At 42.1% G+C, this 18,383-nt stretch overlaps 1 protein-coding gene across 4 annotated transcripts in view; it reads left to right on the forward strand.

Annotated features, from left to right (window-relative positions):
* Nucleotides 1-13,008, forward strand: part of usp2a (ubiquitin specific peptidase 2a) — a 42,843-nt gene extending 29,835 nt beyond the window's left edge. For 2 of the 4 annotated variants that reach the window (XM_041940272.1, XM_041940274.1), the window contains 11 exons: nucleotides 4,097-4,147; nucleotides 5,699-5,822; nucleotides 6,159-6,270; nucleotides 6,379-6,489; nucleotides 7,295-7,359; nucleotides 7,657-7,760; nucleotides 8,070-8,150; nucleotides 8,419-8,497; nucleotides 9,061-9,165; nucleotides 9,984-10,104; nucleotides 11,546-13,008. In XM_041940272.1, the coding sequence (XP_041796206.1) occupies nucleotides 4,097-4,147; nucleotides 5,699-5,822; nucleotides 6,159-6,270; nucleotides 6,379-6,489; nucleotides 7,295-7,359; nucleotides 7,657-7,760; nucleotides 8,070-8,150; nucleotides 8,419-8,497; nucleotides 9,061-9,165; nucleotides 9,984-10,104; nucleotides 11,546-11,630 (1,038 nt within the window). In that variant the 3' untranslated portion in view covers nucleotides 11,631-13,008. The remainder of the gene's footprint in view (nucleotides 1-4,096; nucleotides 4,148-5,698; nucleotides 5,823-6,158; nucleotides 6,271-6,378; nucleotides 6,490-7,294; nucleotides 7,360-7,656; nucleotides 7,761-8,069; nucleotides 8,151-8,418; nucleotides 8,498-9,060; nucleotides 9,166-9,983; nucleotides 10,105-11,545) is intronic. The other 2 variants (XM_041940273.1, XM_041940275.1) reach the window with 1 other exon arrangement.
* Nucleotides 13,009-18,383: the final 5,375 nt, after the last annotated feature.

Genomic DNA, 18,383 nt, shown 5'->3' on the forward strand with positions numbered 1-18,383 from the left:
TTATGAACGTTTGATGATGATCCCAGTCTGCATGTCACATCTGCTCCAAGTCATTCACTCCTAATTCTTCACACTCTAAACTCTCTCACACACTGAGTCACACACACTCCCTCCACGCTCAGTCTTGTCACTGTGATGTCACCATGTCCTCTAGCTTTCCATGCCGCAAAAAATAAGAATAGCGTTGCTACGGAGACAGAGCCGGGACGTTGTTTCATCGTCGTGACGTCTGCCAGGCCGGCCGAAGGATCAGCCAATTGCGAGTGGACAAGCAGGCTTTATTAAAAGCAAAGCTGCTATTTTTGGGACTGGCCGCGGCATTACTCAGCAGAGTGCAGCAAAGTCAGACGTACACATTCCAGTGGTGGGGGGTGTGTGTGTGTGTGTGTGTGTGTGTGTCTGTTATGAAATAACATTTGAGGTGACCAGAGAGGATTTGTTCTGCATCCTGTCTCACGGGAGTCATCACTGAGATAGCAAAGCTGGACACGCAACAGGAAGTGTATCTGTGTGCGTGTTTGTGTATTTATGTTATATGGCCGTGGCTGATGAAGTGCTCCATGCACAGCAGTGGAATTTACAGAAAGGAGGATTTAGATAAGCAATAGTTAATTAAGCTGTAGATTTTTTTCCCCCTCCACATGCTGTACTGACTCCCTCTCTCTCCTGAATAAGAGACAGATGGCAGAGATTGTTTATGTAATAGTAAAAAACCCTTCCTGTATCAGAACTCATAACCAGATAAGCTGCAGGCGCAAATTACAGATGAACAAACGAACATGCTTCCAATTATGTGCACCTCCAGAAGGCTTACAGCAGTGATCAGGACACGACTGCTCACTTTGATTTCTGTTGTCACATTCAGTGTCCTTTTTTCTAAACCTGCAATGCAGCCAAAGCTCTTCTGTGTAGCGCCGAAATGACAGAAAGTGACTCGACAACTACAGTATTTTGATGATCAGTTAATCCTTCAAAGCTGCACTATGAGTATCTTTGTATTAACAGTGTATAATTTGCTCATGCTGACCCACAGAGAAATTCCTCTATGTGGCCTCAGCTCTACAAAGATTTTTAGTATCTTTCAGCTTATTGTTTTGTTTTTGGACCATAAATCTGGTGTTTTAGTTCAGTCTCAGGACCTTCCTTGTTACAAGCAGCAGCAGGCAGCTGTTTTCAACCCACTGTAGCCTACCGCAAAACAGCAGACAGACAATGTTAGCAACCGGCCGGTCAACAAAGTGCAGCATTTAGCAGCGAAAGAGACAGATATTTCTCTCGGGAGTTGGTACAGACCAAAACAGAGCTAAAAGGAGTGGGATTGATTGGAGGGTTAGTATTGCATTAGTCAAGTAAGCAGAAACACATGTTAATGCTGCTCTGTTTCTGCTGGATGTGTAAACAGGCAACTGTTTGCTAACATGTTTGCCATGATAACTTGATAAGGCGATAATATCTCAGTGTTGTGTTTACAGCCTTGTTGCCCTCAGTTGACCATAAGAAATAGATTAATTATTTGTAAAGTAAAAAAAAATGAATGCAGCTGTAAGTGAAGTAAATGCTGGTATGATGCTTTATGTCACTGTGAATTAAATAGCTAAGGGTTTTGGACTGTTTGACATACAAGCAGGCAATTTGAAAACAGCTGCAAACTGTGATAAATTAATCATTTATCAGTAATGAAAAAGTCAAGGCAAGGCAACAGCTGTATATTGATCCATGCACCATGGGAACCAGCTTTCATCAGTGCAGAACTGTGTTAGTCCAATCTCTGCAACTTCACAGAAAACATTCTGCTAGAAAAAGATGATGTTGAGCCTGTCTCAGCTCCGGATCAGTTGAACCCCGTTAGTTTGACTATACATGTTTATGCACAGCAGGTTGAGGATACTGTAACAGTTCAGAGAGTTTCCCAGCACACTCACATGACACCTTCTGAGACTATTAGTCTACTGATACCTTATTGAATGGTGCAGTCACAGAGGTCTACGCCTTTGGGTCGGCGAGGTCAGCGAGAATACAGACTGTGGAGAGTACAGATTGTGTTCAGAAAAGTTTAAACCAGAAGAGGAAGAAGCTGGGTTACTTTGTAGTCAAACTTTCATAAATGATTAATTTCTTGAACTGAAAATTGGATTCATACTAACGTAAAAAAAACTATCATCACCACTTTGTGTAGACAGCAGAGTCCCGTTTCCCTAATTAACGCTATAACACTGTATTAAAAACCATGTCTCCTTCATCTTTACAGACACTGTTTGATTTAGTCGCTGAACACTTAAATGACTGTGCCTTTTGTGTGGTCTCACCTTGGATTCTGCCAGTTTTCATGGTGGTCCTGATACATAGAACTCTCAGTGAGTGTGCCCTAGCTTCACCACAGGTGAGGGTAACGGGGGGCATGTGGGTAAGATAGATTTCAGTTGCTAGTGAGATCGGGTGACTGGTGTTAAGCTGCCGGCCCTGCAGAGTTGCTCTCTGCCTAGAAAATACAAGCTCAAGTTACCACGCTGTTAGCTTCTCTCCTGGGTCAGCTTGTTTTTATACATAAAATTGAAGCTGGTCAAATCATCTTGTTTCGTTGCTCCACACATACTGACCAAACTGTTACGGCATGGCTATTATTTTACAGGATTGGTAGATGAGTCCAACTCAGTTGTTGACAGTCATTTGATCTTGAAAATTGTTTATAAAATATCACAATTGCAAAAAAAAACAAAAAAAAAAACATGACCAATATGGCCTGTCCTTTGATAGGGCATGATGTTGGTTGAGTGATGCTGGTGGACAGAGTGATGTGAAAAATGAACTGGAATTTTCTAAAAGTATAATTGTCTGCTGCCTCTGCTCCTTAGTCGAGGGTACAAGTGCATTCCTTATCCACCCCCATGTTCTTTGTCAGTTCTTCCTCTCGCCACTCAATTATGTAACCACTCAACTTATGTAATGATATTTAATAGCAGCAAGTGATGACATAAGTTCTGCAAAGCATTTTGTACCATTTCAAGACTTTGATAATGATAATATGCTCTGCCATCTGTTGTGTTTCACAAAGATAAAACGTGTGTATTTCATGGTTCGTTGCCCTGGGAATTTGCGACAGTAAAAGCTACAGTGTAGAAGCTCCTTAAGGTGCAGGGATTCTGTGTTATCAACTGCTGTTGATCAGATCTTTGCCATCTGGGAGTGATTACCACGAGAAGAACTGACTGACTGCAGAATAACAAAAACAAGCTCCTCTCTAAAGATAATGCTCACCAAGAAAAGGCTCCTGTCTGTCATCCCTCTACGGACACAACACACACATTCAACTGCGCAGCGTACATAGATCACATCCTTGTCACATGTCTGTGCTTTGCTGATTCGCTGAGCTTCCATGGGATACCATTAAAGTACAAATCCTGCCCGAAGGAAAAACACAGCGCTGAATATGTATCTGGTGGTAGAGCAGCCACTGGTTTCTGTATGTAAGAGAACATCTTTTGGACAAAATACAATGATTTTTCAAATGTGTGAATTCATTCTCCCTCTTTGGTAATCATAAATACAGTTACTTACCTGTTGTTTGTTTACAAGATATTTAGGGGGTAAATACATTGACAACATGCTCCAGTCACAGCTAGATAGAAGTAGTTGTCATCAGTCCTCTGGAGTTTGTCCACAGGTGTTTTTTCAAAACTGTAGGAAATCTCTAGAAAAACACAACTAGCTATGTTTGAATGTTTGCAAGCATTCATGAGAGATTCTATTTAAAATCTTAGATTCTTAGTTTCAGATCAGTTCACAAATGCTTTCTTCATCACTTATTGATCAATTCAAGGTAAAACAGTGCAAACAAAGGCTTTGTCATACACATAAACATAGGGACAGCACAAAAGGAGATAAACCAGTCCACACCATGATGCAACATTCGGTGTGCAAAGGTGTTCTCAGAATGTAAACTTTGATTTTACTGGCTCCTGCTATAAAAACCAGTTCATTACATTTTACATTCAAGTGTTTTCACCGGTAATTACTGTTGGAATAATATGTTTTGGCAAGATGAACAGATTATAGAGTTTACTTTATAATGTCATCAATATTGTCTTCTGTGTTTCAGAATTCGAAGAGTGCCCAAGGCCTGGTGGGACTAAAGAATCTAGGAAACACCGTAAGTACACCACGTATAAATCTAATTCCATCTGTCTGTTGCCTAAAGTCTCACAATCATGGCATCATATTTTGCAGTGGAGGGAGAAGCTCACTCTAAATTCCCATAATCCAATTGGTGTTATTGATAGCAGTTTGTTGATATCAGGTGGAGTCCACATGAGAGTGGTGGTCCAGCAGAGTATCTGTCTTCCAGGCAACAGGCCGAAGGACGACTCCTAAAATAAACAATGTTCGCTGTGGTGTGTGTGTGTGTGTGTACAGTAAGCAAATCAGAGAGCTCTGAACTATGGACAGGGGAGGGCTTGTTCTGTCTCTCTCTCACTGGTTTGATCTTTACAGATTGCACGTGTCTCATGTGGAAACGTGACGGGAGCTTTAAATACACAGTGCTGTCTTTGACAACATGTCTGTGGTACTACTTAATACCCAGTAATTATACCAGGGTTCTTCATTTTGTCCTGTAAGCTTTTAGAATTAATGAATACATTTCCGGATATACAAAACTTTTACACATATTGTACATCTATCCATTTGAAAGTTATTGTCCAAAAGTATGTCTGTATGTACATATTGACACATAAAGAACAAAGTACATAAGCAATGAGCTTCCAGTGCACAAGTACAGGGACAGAAAGAGGTTTTTGGGAATTTAGGTTATTCGCTTTCTTGACAAGAGTTGGATGAGAAGATAAATACTGTTCTTACGTCTGTATGGTAAATATGAGTTTGGTGCCAGCAGCTGTTTATTTTGTTTTAGCGTAGAGATTGTAAACAGGGGGAAACATCTTTTTCTTAATCTGTACAAGAACACAAGTGGTAAAAAACACATTGTGGTTTCATGGGAGGTTATTGGCAGGACTATTTTTTTGACTGGTGCAGTGATTTGTGATTTCTTACAGTCTTGTTCTTACAGGAGGTTGCCAGGCAACCAGCAAAGACTCAAAGAAGTTACAGCACTTCAAGAAACAGTCCTGTGTATAACCCCCCCTGTAAATCCACAACATGTTATTTTCGGTCTTTTACACTAGGTTTTGTACAGGTTAAACAAATGAGATGCTTTTCATTGACCTAGTCTTTATGCTAAGATAAGCTAACTGGTTGCTGGCCTCAACCACACTGTTGGCCCTATCTTCATAACAACCATATAGTCATGGGAATGGTATCAATCGTCTCATCGAACTTAGCAAAAATATGACTAAGCACATTTCCCTAAATGTCATACCATTCCTTCAATTTGCTGGACTCCACTATGGAGAGCATGGTCAAATAAATATTATATTTTTAACTAGATTGTAAGGATACTGTTTGATTGTGCCATCTTTAAACACTGTAAATCATGTGCAGCAACACACGTTTTATTGAGCATGTGACGAACAAAATGAAATATAATCTGCAAAAATCACAAGTTTCAACTGTAAATTCGAAGTGCAAAGGGAGTTTTTCATTTCTTTGCAGCAAATGAGAGTCATCAATGAACGAGGAGGGCTGGAAATTGATGCTCTTTAATCCGGGAAGGGAATCAAACTGTTTGTGATGTTTTTCCTCGCAGTGTTTCATGAACAGTATCCTGCAGTGTCTCAGCAACACACACAGCCTGCGAGACTACTGCCTGCACAACTCGCACCGCAGAGACCTTAACAACAACAGCCGCACCAACACAGCCCTCATGGAAGGTGAGAGACGTGTCACACAGGCCCCCTAGAGTCCAAAACGAGCACTTCTCACAGCTGCTCGCAAGTGACACACTCATTACCTCTGCACCAGATTTACATCTTTCAGAACACGCGTTAGGAAAAGAGGCAAGCTGATTCTGTTTTTGAAGGACTGGAGAGGCACTGAGACACTTTTTATTTTTTTAGGATTTACAAAATCGTACTCAGGATAAGAAAATTAGCTGTACTGTCAGTTCACCGTCAACCTGAATACTGTGCACTGTAGCAGTTTTAGGATTGACCAAGTGCATTTTATGTCCCAGTGTGTGAGTAACTTGAGTGTTTCTGTTCTGGTAGAATTTGCCAAGCTGATACAGACCATGTGGTCGTCATCCAGCAGTGAGGCGGTCAGCCCGTCCGAATTCAAAACTCAGATCCAGAGATATGCTCCCAGATTTGTGGGATACAAGTAAGCTGCCATACATCTTTTAGAAGCACTTGTTTCTTTCTGACTGCAAGAGTAGAAGTCTGGAGATACAGTATGTTCTGACCGACTGACTGTTTCCATGTCTTGCAGCCAACAGGATGCTCAGGAGTTCCTTCGTTTCCTTTTGGATGGCCTGCACAACGAGGTCAACAGGGTCACTGTCAGGCCGAGAGGGACTGTAGAGGACTTTGACCACCTGCCGTAAGTAATCTGTCTGGCAGACAGTGCATGTACCTGCACTGACACCGCTCTGCACAGGATCAACATACCTGATGTACCTCTAAATAGACAGAAACACCCAGAAATTCTCTGCAATTGCTGACTTATATGATGAATTTGTTTAGGTGATGCGAGGAATCTCAGAAATGAAATATGCTTACTTTTTACCCATGATCAACCTAAGAGGAGAATGACACACACTTTACCTTAATGATGGAAAAACAAGATTGCCATTGTATAAGCCTTGTATATATTACATATGGTTTACTGTATGTAAACAAGGCCAAGACTAAGGCAACATGAATCATTAAGGCTGTATCATGGAGCTTTCATTTGATGCTGTATGTAACAGTTTCACCTCCTCTGTTGAGCTGTTGCCTTTCAGGGCCCAGATCAGCTTAACGCTCCAAATCTTCTTGGATATAATTTTCAGTTATCTAACCATGGCTTGTTTAAGGGTCACAGTTAATCTCAGTAACTTCCAGTATTACCCTCAAAATGCATCCACCCTGCCTAAATCTGAAAAACAATGCAGATGAATATTTTTTTTCCAGTTTGAAAATGTGTGTCAGGGTAGAAAGTATCTTTTTCATCCTTTATTCCCACCTACAATAAAGTAGGTCAGCTCCATAAATAGTGTCTGTTTTCACATATTACCCATTACATTATCAGCCCTTTCACTGAATGAGAACAACCGACTGTGATCATCTGCATGTCTCTGCCTGTCTTGTCCAACTTGGAAGTAATATTCTAACGTACTCATGTCTAATCTGTGCTCCATGTTCAGGGATGAAGAGAAAGGGAAGAAGATGTGGAGTAAATATCTAGAGAGAGAAGACAGTAAGATAGTCGGTAAGTAGAAATGCATCAAGATCAGTTTTGACCAGGTTTTTAGAAATTGACAGATCCTGCGATGATGATGACTCAACTTGTTTCTAGGTTTATAAATACTATTTGTTTTACACATCAAACTTGTTGCCAGTCTGGACTTGGCATGATCAGGCTTATTTCACTGAAAACTAAGAAATTGAAATGATCAGCAGAAAGAAAAGTGCAATAGTTATCTTCTCTTAATATTTTACATGTTGGTCCAGTCATCAGTGTCATGTTTTTTTCATGTGGTCTTTGTTGTCTTTCCCGCTCTCACAGACCTGTTTGTAGGGCAGCTGAAGAGCTCTCTGACCTGCAGCCACTGTGGTTTCTGCTCCACTGTCTTCGACCCCTTTTGGGATCTCTCTCTGCCTATCGCCAAGGTTAGGAAACACACACACACACACACACACACACACACACAGCTGTAACATAGACAGGTGAATGTTACATAACAAGTCCAAGAAGGTGAACAGACACAAAAGTCAGGTGATGCAGAGGTGACTTTCTGTCTGTGTGTTTTTATAGACATGTTTGAAGCATTAATCAATATCTCTCCACAGCTCCTAACATCAGCTTTTTGGTTTCCTCCCTGTCTCTGTTTGTGCTTCGCTTTGCTTTCTCTGTGTGTGTGTGTGTGGGTGGTTTGCTTGTGTGCATGCTAATGTGACTGCATCTATGTTTGTGCTCAGAAGGGCTATGGTGAGGTGAGCCTGATGGACTGCATGCGGCTCTTCACCAAAGAAGACGTCCTCGACGGGGATGAGAAACCGGTAAGAACTACAGTATATGTTTCATATCATTTTACAGCTTCAGCTATGCGTGAGCGACCTGTATGTTTAAACAGAGATGCACTGGTTTACCCAGCATTCTTTCTTTATTTCAATATTAAACCGTATTCCACTTGGGGCTTAAAAAGTCTCCATTCTGGTTACTTTAAGCTACAGTAGAAGCCATATGATTGTAGTAGTAATTAAAATTAAAAAGTGGAAGCTTGTAAACGGTGAGTGAACTAACTCAGTGTTTCTTCTTTCTCTGCAGACATGCTACAGGTGTAAAGCCAGGAGGAGATGCACTAAAAAGTTCACAATACAGAAGTTCCCCAAGATCTTAGTGCTGCGTATCCTTTCCTCTGGACAGGAGGGTCTGACGCTGATGTGCTATGTTAGACATGTGTCAGTGGGATGGTGTGTATGGTGTAAAGGTGGCAGCACTGTAGGATACAGGAGTCCATTACAATTCAAGAATTACCATGAGGCACCACAGCCCTGAAACAAATGACTCATTACTATTTTGCATTAATTTGCATGGATGTCTGATCACCATTAGATTTGTCAGAGTGATGAATAATCAGAGAAAATACAACTTTGTGTGATTTGCAAAAAAATGATGGAATGTGATGGGACATGCATACACATCTGTGCAGAATAGATCCAGCCTGGTCAGCTGAGATATACAGTCAGGAAACTCTGACATATATTTGAAGCCCAGTGGATAATTGGCTGTGATGATCACTCACATCCACCAAAGAGCAGATGTTTCTGCATTCACGCCCACGCAATGAGTGAACATATTTGTAGACATTCCTCCTATTAAAAAAACCTTGTACACAGTCGTACAAAATGTTTTCTGAATGTATTGAAATGTATGTACAGTTGTTCCTTGACTTTCCCGTCTGTCCAGACCTGAAACGCTTCTCTGAGGCACGAAGAACCAGCAAACTGTCCACCTTTGTTAACTTCCCGATGAAGGATCTTGACCTGCGGGAGTTTGCCTCCGAAAACAGCAGTAAGAACTGATTCTGATTAGACTACATTTCTCATGTTGGAGGTCTTACAAAGCTTTGGATACATCATTTAGACACTCTGTCCACTCTGTCAGTAATGCTGTTCAGGGCCCGTCATCACAAACATTCTGAGGGTCCTCTCAGAGAGCTCATAACACAAAAATCTGTCCTCCCTACTCCTGACAGTTTTTTTTGCCTTAGGAGCTCTCTTAGGGGCTTAGATGCTTTGTGAATAACCACTATCGTTATCGGGATCCAGTCTTAAGTGAACAAATCGCACATGCATTCCTCTAATGCTGGTTTGTGCATATTCAACACACACCTAGGAACCTTCTGCAAGCACTGGTTTCTCATCGGACCGGTCAAAGTGAAAACTACAGCCGTTGTGTTGTTGTTACAATGTAATGGTTGTAAGCCAATTTTCTGGCTTTTATGATGCACATTTATGAATTCTGAAAAAAAGTATTTTTATTGCATTTAAGCATTGACGCCTGTTGTCGCTAATTTGCATCAAACCTAAATTTATATCTATTGTATGTGCTACAGAAAAATTAACAAACTCCTCCTAATTTAGGATCAATTTGAAAGCAAAAACACAAAGAATTATTTTTTTTAAATATAATTCTAAATAAATTCAGGCGTCAAGGGGTTAAATCCAGCAAATACCTAATCAAAAATCAAATATATTGAGCAGCAGTGCAAAATGTTGGGGGTTATCAAGTATCATTATCATGTTGGAGTTGAAGTTGGAGTAGAGGTTGTTCAGACAGCAGGACCAGCTGCAGGCTTTAAGTTTGTTTTTGTTTCTGTCCTGTTGCAGTAAATGCAGTGTACAACCTGTATGCAGTGTCCAACCACTCAGGCACCACTATGGGCGGTCACTACACAGCCTACTGTCGCAATCCCAACTCGGGAGAATGGTACACGTTTAATGACTCCAGGTAGGTTTGAACACCGTCACCCTCCTCAATCGAGACATCTGTGTTCATGAATGTAGTTTGCATCATGGTGAAAGACACACACAGAGGAAGGGTAACCTCCCCCTATGCCAATACAACTGGCATGATATTCCTCCTTCTTCTTCTGGCACAAAAATACCACACAAAAAAGCACCAAAGCTGGTTTGAATTTGATCTCCACTCTCTGGCTGTCAAATTGGATCAGCTGCACACTTATTAACAGTTTACACATTTCACTGAAATTGTGTTGGTAATAAAACAGTTTCTAAGTTGATGCTGCTACATGAAATTACTGTATACTAATATTTACCCTATATATAATACCCTATACCATCAAGTATGGCAAACTCAACACATTAATTTTGCCAATTACAACCCATAAATATTATGATGTTTTGAGTTGTATGAACATTTTTACTTAGAATATTTATTGCTGAGATTTTCTATTCACAATTTTACAATCTCCTATTAATTACATATTGGTTACGTATGAGATAGAAGAGATAAATAATTCACAATGGCTCTTTCACGACATGTTAATTCAGGCTGTTATCAGTAACCTGACCACATCAGTAGTTACCATGGCCACACTGTGGTTCACAGATAAGCCAGTCAAACTGCAGTGAGTGTAGCAGCAGCAGCAGTACTGAAGGGTGGAATAATGGCAGAAGGTGCAGTTAATCCTCCTCACCTCCTTTATCTCCTCTCCTGCCTCTTGAGCATCCAGTCGCTCCCTCCGGGCTTCTTCCTGCTACGCTGCAGTCATTCATAACACACCACTCCACTGCTCTCTCTCATTCTTACTGAACATCATATATTACACATCTCATGCATTTCCCCAATCTCCCGCTATTGTTGAATCCCAGTGGAGCAGTTAACAGGCACCATATGCCATGCGTGGTGTATACACTGGAAAAAATTGAAAACTGAAAAGGGAACTCAGTAGAAGTAGTTGGTGTATGTAATAATGTAGTGCAGCTACATCTACTTGTACTATGTAAAGTGTGGAAAGATGCTGTAATGAAACACAGCTGTATATCTTCTGTTTCCTGCACAATGCAGATTCTTTTTATTGTTAGTGCATGTCTAATTTACTACTTTGATCAATTATCTAGTCTATAAAATGTCAAAATAGTGAAGCATAGGTTAAGTTAATAGGAAAATGAAATAATGGAAATAAAGCTAACAGTAGGAGTGCAATGTGTTGACATGCAGACAAAAAAATAGATTTGTGTAGTGCCACTAACATGACATGCCTAGCCAGTAGTAGTCACTACACAGTCGGTCTGTGAGTGAAGGGAGTCAACAATTTGTCAAAATAGCTCTTGGTTTAAGGTCTTAAACACCCTGAATTTTAAATGCCGTCTTCACCATGGCTCTCGTTTCTTACCATGCAACCTGCCTCCCTTGTCTTTCTTTCCAGAGTAACGCCAATGTCCTCCAGCCAAGTGCGCAGCAGCGACGCCTACGTCTTGTTCTACGAGCTGGCTTCCTCCTCACGGATGTGAAGCCTCCTGGAGGACGGCGGGCCACAGCACCACTCTGACTGACGGACAGACGGATGGAAAATAAGGGTGCTGGTGGAGCCAGGCCTATTTTGGTCTTGCATTTGGACATATATCTCACACACACACACACACACACACACACACACACACAGAAAGGCACACACCCCCACCGGCCTGGAGGCTGCTTCTCTCCACAGAGAGAGCTGGAGAGGGGAACACTCTGGAAACCACAGGAACCTGATCAACCAGCCCTGCTTTCTTTCCCTCTCTGTCTTTACTCTCATGTCTTGCTCACTCTGGGTGGAGGTGTGTGTTTACTGTGTGTGTCTGTGTGTGTGTGTGTGTTTGTGTATGTGTGTGTGTGTGTGTGCGTGTTTGTGTGTGTGAGTGTGCAAGGCTGATACAGGGCAACTGGTGAATCTGTCTCCATCTCAGAAGTCCCTCTCTATGCACTGCAAACTGAACTCTCATCCTGCCTCCTGCCCACGCCTTCGCTTCTTTTTCTTCGACTCTTGATCTTCTCATTTGCCTCAAACCATTAAAACTGACTTGTTGCAATTTTTGGACTTTTGTCTGCTTTGAATTCATGTTGTTTTTATGCTGTTTTTTTTTTCCTTCTTTTTTGTTTTCCTCTTGGGGCGGGTGTTATTACCCCAGCACCATGAGCACCATCATCATCACTACCACCACCACTTTGGACTGTGGATAAATTGGATGAATTGTGCTTAGTGTGTGACTGTAAGAGGACTGGTCATGGTCACAAGGAGCTTACAGCCCACCGGCCTGCTTGGTTTTCATGGCTTTCCCTTCCACGGCACGACAACACTCCCATGTCTCTGTTGGCATCTTCTTCACTCTCTTTCTTTATATAAATGGTTAGGAGGCCGGTGGCACTGTGAGCATTTCAGAGGACAGCCCTTTAACATGTGTTTTATTTTGTTTCTCCTACGTGTGGCTGCTACTGATGTTTTCAAAGTGCTGTGAATGGATGAATGGACAGTCCAGTACAGATCTGCTAAGGATTAATAATATAGACAATAATAACGGTAACAATCCTCATCGTCAGCATGAGGTCTTTTCTTCCTCTCTTGTTTCATGCCATTGAACAACACGGAAAGAATGTTTTAAAGAAAAAAAACACTATATCTGTATATTTTTATATCCTGATGCAATATAGAGAATGTACTATTCAATGGTGCTGAAAATGACCCATAACTGTTTTCAGTTGGTTTATTTCCCAGGTTTCAAGAGAGAAAAAAAAGTTATTATTTATGCTTACAGGTGAAAATGTGATGAGTCACACTTTTTAACAGTGGCAGTCAAACACATGAGTATATAAATATAAATATATATATGAATAAAAGTTAACAAAACACTGGTTTTACTTCAAGTCTTTGTCTTTTTTTAACCTCTGTGAAGGAGCGTGTGCCCTGTAGAGCAATTGTTGCTCAGACGTTTTGACTGTAACATGCAGCATTTGCACAGGAAGAAGAAATAGTGGTGAATCATGGATAAAGACCTCAGATTAAGCAAAGAAAAAAAAGGACTGACACATGGTCTCACAAACTAAATCTGAGGGCTCTGGAGATAAACAACAGGAGTTTTACTTCTTTGGGGCTCAGGCAGTTGGCTGTGTGCTCAGTTATTCAGAGCAGCTGATGAACATGAGGACTGAACTCCATAGTGGTGACTAGTGGGCAGGTGAGGAACAGCAGGTGTGCGACAATGAGGGAGCTCTGGGAGAATGCAATGTCAAATCACTGGAGCGCCTCTTCAAAGGATTGGCTCACAGTTTTCTGAGTCTTAAAGCTATACTCAGATGCCCACACTGTATGTCCACTGAAACATGTTCTATTTGCTGTAGTCACTTCTGTTCCTGCTCGCCACAAAGAGATCCCCTCCTGAAGCATTTTCCAAGGAAGTGATGGGGACCAAAAAACTTCTAAGTCAGCCAAGTCAAGTGATTATCTGGAAAGTTGGAGCCTTTTTCTTACATACTTCCCTCTTTATGTTACTATTGTTCCAATGCAGCTGAACAAGGCACCAGTTGTCAGGGAAACACACAGAGAGAACTTTGTACTAAAACCACTGTAACTTTGATAGACATCCACGTGATTTGACTCACTCACTATGTTTTTCTGTGTATTTTTTACATGAGACATTTGCCACAAACTCATTCTGGCCAGTATGATCAGGAGGGTTGTTTACGGCAAGAAAAACCTGCTATGAATACGAATAATAAGTATTATCATCCTCTAACAGTGTAATCCAAACATTTAGCCTGTAGATATTCAGACAACTCAAAGTCTGAGAGTTTATTTGGCTGCCAGATTTTTTTTTTATGAAACTAGTGTACATAGCAGAATCACACTTTAGTGACCTAATCCATTGTGGGTAGAGACAGCTCAACCGGCTCTCCTATCAGCTTAACACCGCAGAGACACACACCATTTTCTTTTGATGGATCGCTCCGTAATCATTATGGAAGTGCCGTGGCCTGGCCTACTTCTCGCTGCTCCATTATCCATACGTGGCCTATTTCTGTGGTCCGAGCTCCGATGTCATGAAAATGTCCAGCAGCCGGCCGTATTTCAATAGGCTGACACCCTGGAGGGACTCATCCGCTCAGGCACCAGAGGAAAAAAAAAAAAAGAAATGGAACCTGAGCCACATGCAGTGAAATGTTCAGTCATCTTGGATTAGCTCCATCATCAGACTGAGGTATTGGTGTCACTTCGCTTGGTGGCACACAATCTGCAAAATCGGAAATAGCAGTGCTTGATTGCAAAATTAATTAAGGACAAATTTAGTCCTTAAAGGGACTACATTTCTCCCTCTTACCTGTAGTGCTGTTTATCCATCTAGATTCCTGTTGCTGACTTCTGGAGATGTGGGCTGTAGAGATGTCTGCCTTCTCTCAAATATAATGGAACTGGGTGGCACTCGGCTTGTGTTGCTCAATACGCCAAAACAATACATTTTTTAAAGCTCAACATTTTTTAGAGCTGTCCCCGGAGCTCTACCCCTGCCACCCCGAGCCCCACGTCATCCTGCTGGTGATTCCCATCACCTTCGGCCAAGAGGAGTGGAACGCCATGGATGCCCACATCAGACTGCTCCAAACCCTCATCTGGCATCGGGCCATAGTCGTCTTCAGCCATGGAGACAAGTTAGGTAAACTAATGATCATTTGTGTCTGCTACGTAGTCTTAATGTTCACTGTTTAACTATATCTTCATGACGTGCAACCTGATACCTGAAACCTGAAAATAATGAATTTCATATCAGTTTGTAATGATGGAACCTCTATCTAGCCTGAAATTGTCATTGTGTTCATGTCAGTATGCTGATGTTAGCATTTCAGGTTAAAGAGCTCTTTGAGAAGATCCAGAAGATGATGGAGGCTAACAAGCGTCCCAGGGAAGTCCAGTACAGGATGTACAGCCAGGCCAGACAGGATGTGGGCATAAAGGAGAAGAGGCAGGGAGCAAGGGGAAATACAAATGACAGTGACGCATGATGGGAGGCCAATAGAAAGGAAGCAGGTGGTCTCAGGATTGCCATATATGCCCAGAGTTAGGTAGGAACTTTGATTCCATATTTCAAATTGGAACCACTGGAATAAAATGTGTACGCTGTGTAAAGTGTGTGTCATTGCATTGCTCCCAGCAGGGCCAGTTTGCTTTAAACCTGCTCTTAGCCTCATCCTGCTGGGACGGAGGAAGTAAGGGAAGAGCTCAGCTAACATGATCCTGGGCAGAGAAGAGTTCCAGGTCGCCATAAAGACCATCAGGTGCTCTGTTGGCCAAGGGACAGTATCAGGGTGGCCTGTCTCAGTGGTGGACACCCCCCGGTGGAGTCTGTTTGGCCTGGCCAGTCCCAAGCAGGTCACCTTGGGCATCAGTCAGAGCCCTTTCCTCTGCCCCGTGAGGAGCAAAGTGTGCTTCCTGTTGGCTGTGCCGGTGGGCTCGTTCAAAGAGGAAGATAGGAGAGCTGTGGAGATGTACTTCAGCATTTTGGGGAATGACGTGTGGAGGAGAACTGTGGTGTTGTTCACCTGCGAAGAGGAGCTGAGAGGAAGGACAGGGGAGAAATTAATCAGGACAAATGGAGAGCCTCTGCAGTGCGTGCTAGAGAGATGTGGTCACCGGCATCACGTGTTTGATTCAAACACACAACACGATGCCCAAACAAATCAGCTCCTGCATGGTGGAGCAACTATAGAAATGATAGAAATATGACAAAAAGAAAGAAAATATGACACAATCAAAACATATGAGCAATCGATTCTATGGCCTTGTTAGAAAACCTGCTTGTTGGACCCTGGACAGATGCTAGCAGCTGTGGCTACAATTTTGTACAACAGTTTATGGTGAAATGCTTCCATATGGAAGTCTATAGTTATTTAATTTTTCATCTGATATACTGAAATCCATGTCTGAGAGAAGCTGATATTAGTTTTGCACTGAATCAGGTTGCATCCTTACATCTTGTGTGTTTATCTTTCCTGACCTTAAGCTGTCTGTTTAACCTTCTTCCCATCTTCACTGAAAAACATAAAAACACAAAAATAGTTCCTTCTTGAAACAAAACTAAATATTAATCTGTTTTTAATGTTGATGTTTCAACGGAACCATAATAAGGTCTGAATGGTGATACCGGTACTGTAACCCGTTTGAGATGGATCTGTGCAGGCTCCAGGCTTCCTTGCGCTCTCCTTTCTCTGCAGTGGTCATGCTGTTGCAAGTGGATCGACACATCACCTTCTCCTGTAATTAAAGCATCAATCTATTTAAATAACATGGTGTAGATACAGTGGGACTTCAGAGTATTTGACACAATCTGAGCTAAAACAAGGTGAAGTCATTAATACAGTATGTCTGTTTCGGGTTTGGATGAGTCTCATAGGACTCTATGAATTTACGTAGGAGGGAGATATTCATCTTTATGCCCTAATTATATACAAAATAAGTTGTTCACACTGACTGTGCGAGAGTGTGAGGGTGGATTACCACCTGGCCAACACAATCCACTTATTGTTGACTGTGTTCATAGGCCCTTATTGTGTTTTGAAAGGCCCTGCTTCATGATTATGAGCTTTTTTGTATTTTGTATTTTTTGTATTTACCCCCTTCCTCAAAAAAAAAAAAAAGTGTTAAATCAATGATCTCAATCTGATTCACTGAAAACCAGGAGCCAGACCTGTTAGTCCAGGAGTGCTGGGCTAAGCAAATGCCCTGCAGCAAATTTGAGCTAGTTTGCTGTTGGTTTGCTGTATCTGTGCTGATGCCTTGACTGGTGTGATTGGTGGTTGTTGCTCCTGTCCTCCAGGTGGAGGCGGTGTAGGACAAACAGGCAGAGAAGATTTCTGGAGGCTTATTTGGAAAAGGGAAGCTGAAGAAGCAGTGATGAAACTCATGTGTAATCAGGTTTAAAGCTGTGTCTGTGACAGTTGTTTGTTGAACATCACACTTAAATGTAGGTGCGATGAGGTTTAAAAAGCCTTTTAACCTTTTCTGGATTCAAAACTTTTTTGACTGGTAATATGTTGATAACACATGAGCCTTTGGTTTGTTTCGTGAAGCCTGGTTCCCCCACACAGGTGCTTGACTTGTTGCCTAAGAGGCAACACCTCCTGCCTCTCCTGGTCTGATAAGTCTCTTGAGGCGGTACAAGTCACTGCTTTATGACCTGCAGCGTTTAGATAAACTCACAAACATGCAAATAATAATAGCTATTTATATTTCATATTCATATTCAGATTATCAACAGTGCATAGTGTGGAGCTGAGTGTCTAGCAGGCTGACTGGCATCTAGTTAAATGGCAAATAGTCTGCAAAAGTCTGTGGGTAGAGGATGGGCAGCACCTGAGGTCAGGGGCAGACAGAGGGTGGGGCTGCAGGTGTCTGCAAACTTCTGCAAGTACAGTCTCGGAATGAAACCTAAAGGTGCTTGCTGCAGCTGCTGCTGGCTAACAGAAGCAGCAGGTGAAGGCAGGAAAGAGCTAAAGGCCATGGCTTGTGCTGGAGCTGACTGAAGGTGAAGGAGAGTAAGAGGACTCTTGTCTGCTGCAGTCTTCCAGAATAGGCAGGTGGAGGATGGGGATGTGGAGCGGTGGCAGGGGTTGAATGTGTAGCTATGTAGAAAGGGCTGGAGGGTGGCAGAGGTTGTAGGTGGATTGGGGCTGTTCAGCTGGCTAAAAGAAGTTGTAGGTGGAGGTTTGGGCTACACCTACCTGAGTCTGACAGTCGCAGCTGGTGCTGTGGGTACCTGGAAGAGGCTTCAGGCAGGAGCTGGAGGTTTGACATGAATCTGATTGCTAGAATATGCAGGTGGTGATTTGTGCCGCAGCTGTCTTCTAGAATCTGCAGGTGGAGGATGTAGGTGGAGGTTCAGGGCACACGTGTCTTCCTAGTATCTGAAGGTGTAGAAGAAGGCTGCAGGTTGCTGGCATGGCTGCAGGCTGGATCTGGAGGCGGCTGTGGGTGAAGGTTTTGTTTGCAGCCATTTGAAATAAATCATTTGAATTTGCTGGTGTTGGCTGGTCTTTAAAGCTTTAAAATCTGACTAACCTGCTACAAAACCAGCAGAGTTACAATGAGTGGTGTGTTTGGGGTGATATCATTTATAATTCATTCTCATTATTATACCATGGATATGGATAAGATGAACATTTAGTACTGCAAACTGTACAAGACCACAATAAAAGAACAGAAGAGAAATGCAGGCAGTGGATGTATTTAAACCTAGCAC

Source organism: Chelmon rostratus, chromosome 7 (assembly GCF_017976325.1).
Source record: "Chelmon rostratus isolate fCheRos1 chromosome 7, fCheRos1.pri, whole genome shotgun sequence".
NCBI lineage: Eukaryota > Metazoa > Chordata > Actinopteri > Chaetodontiformes > Chaetodontidae > Chelmon > Chelmon rostratus.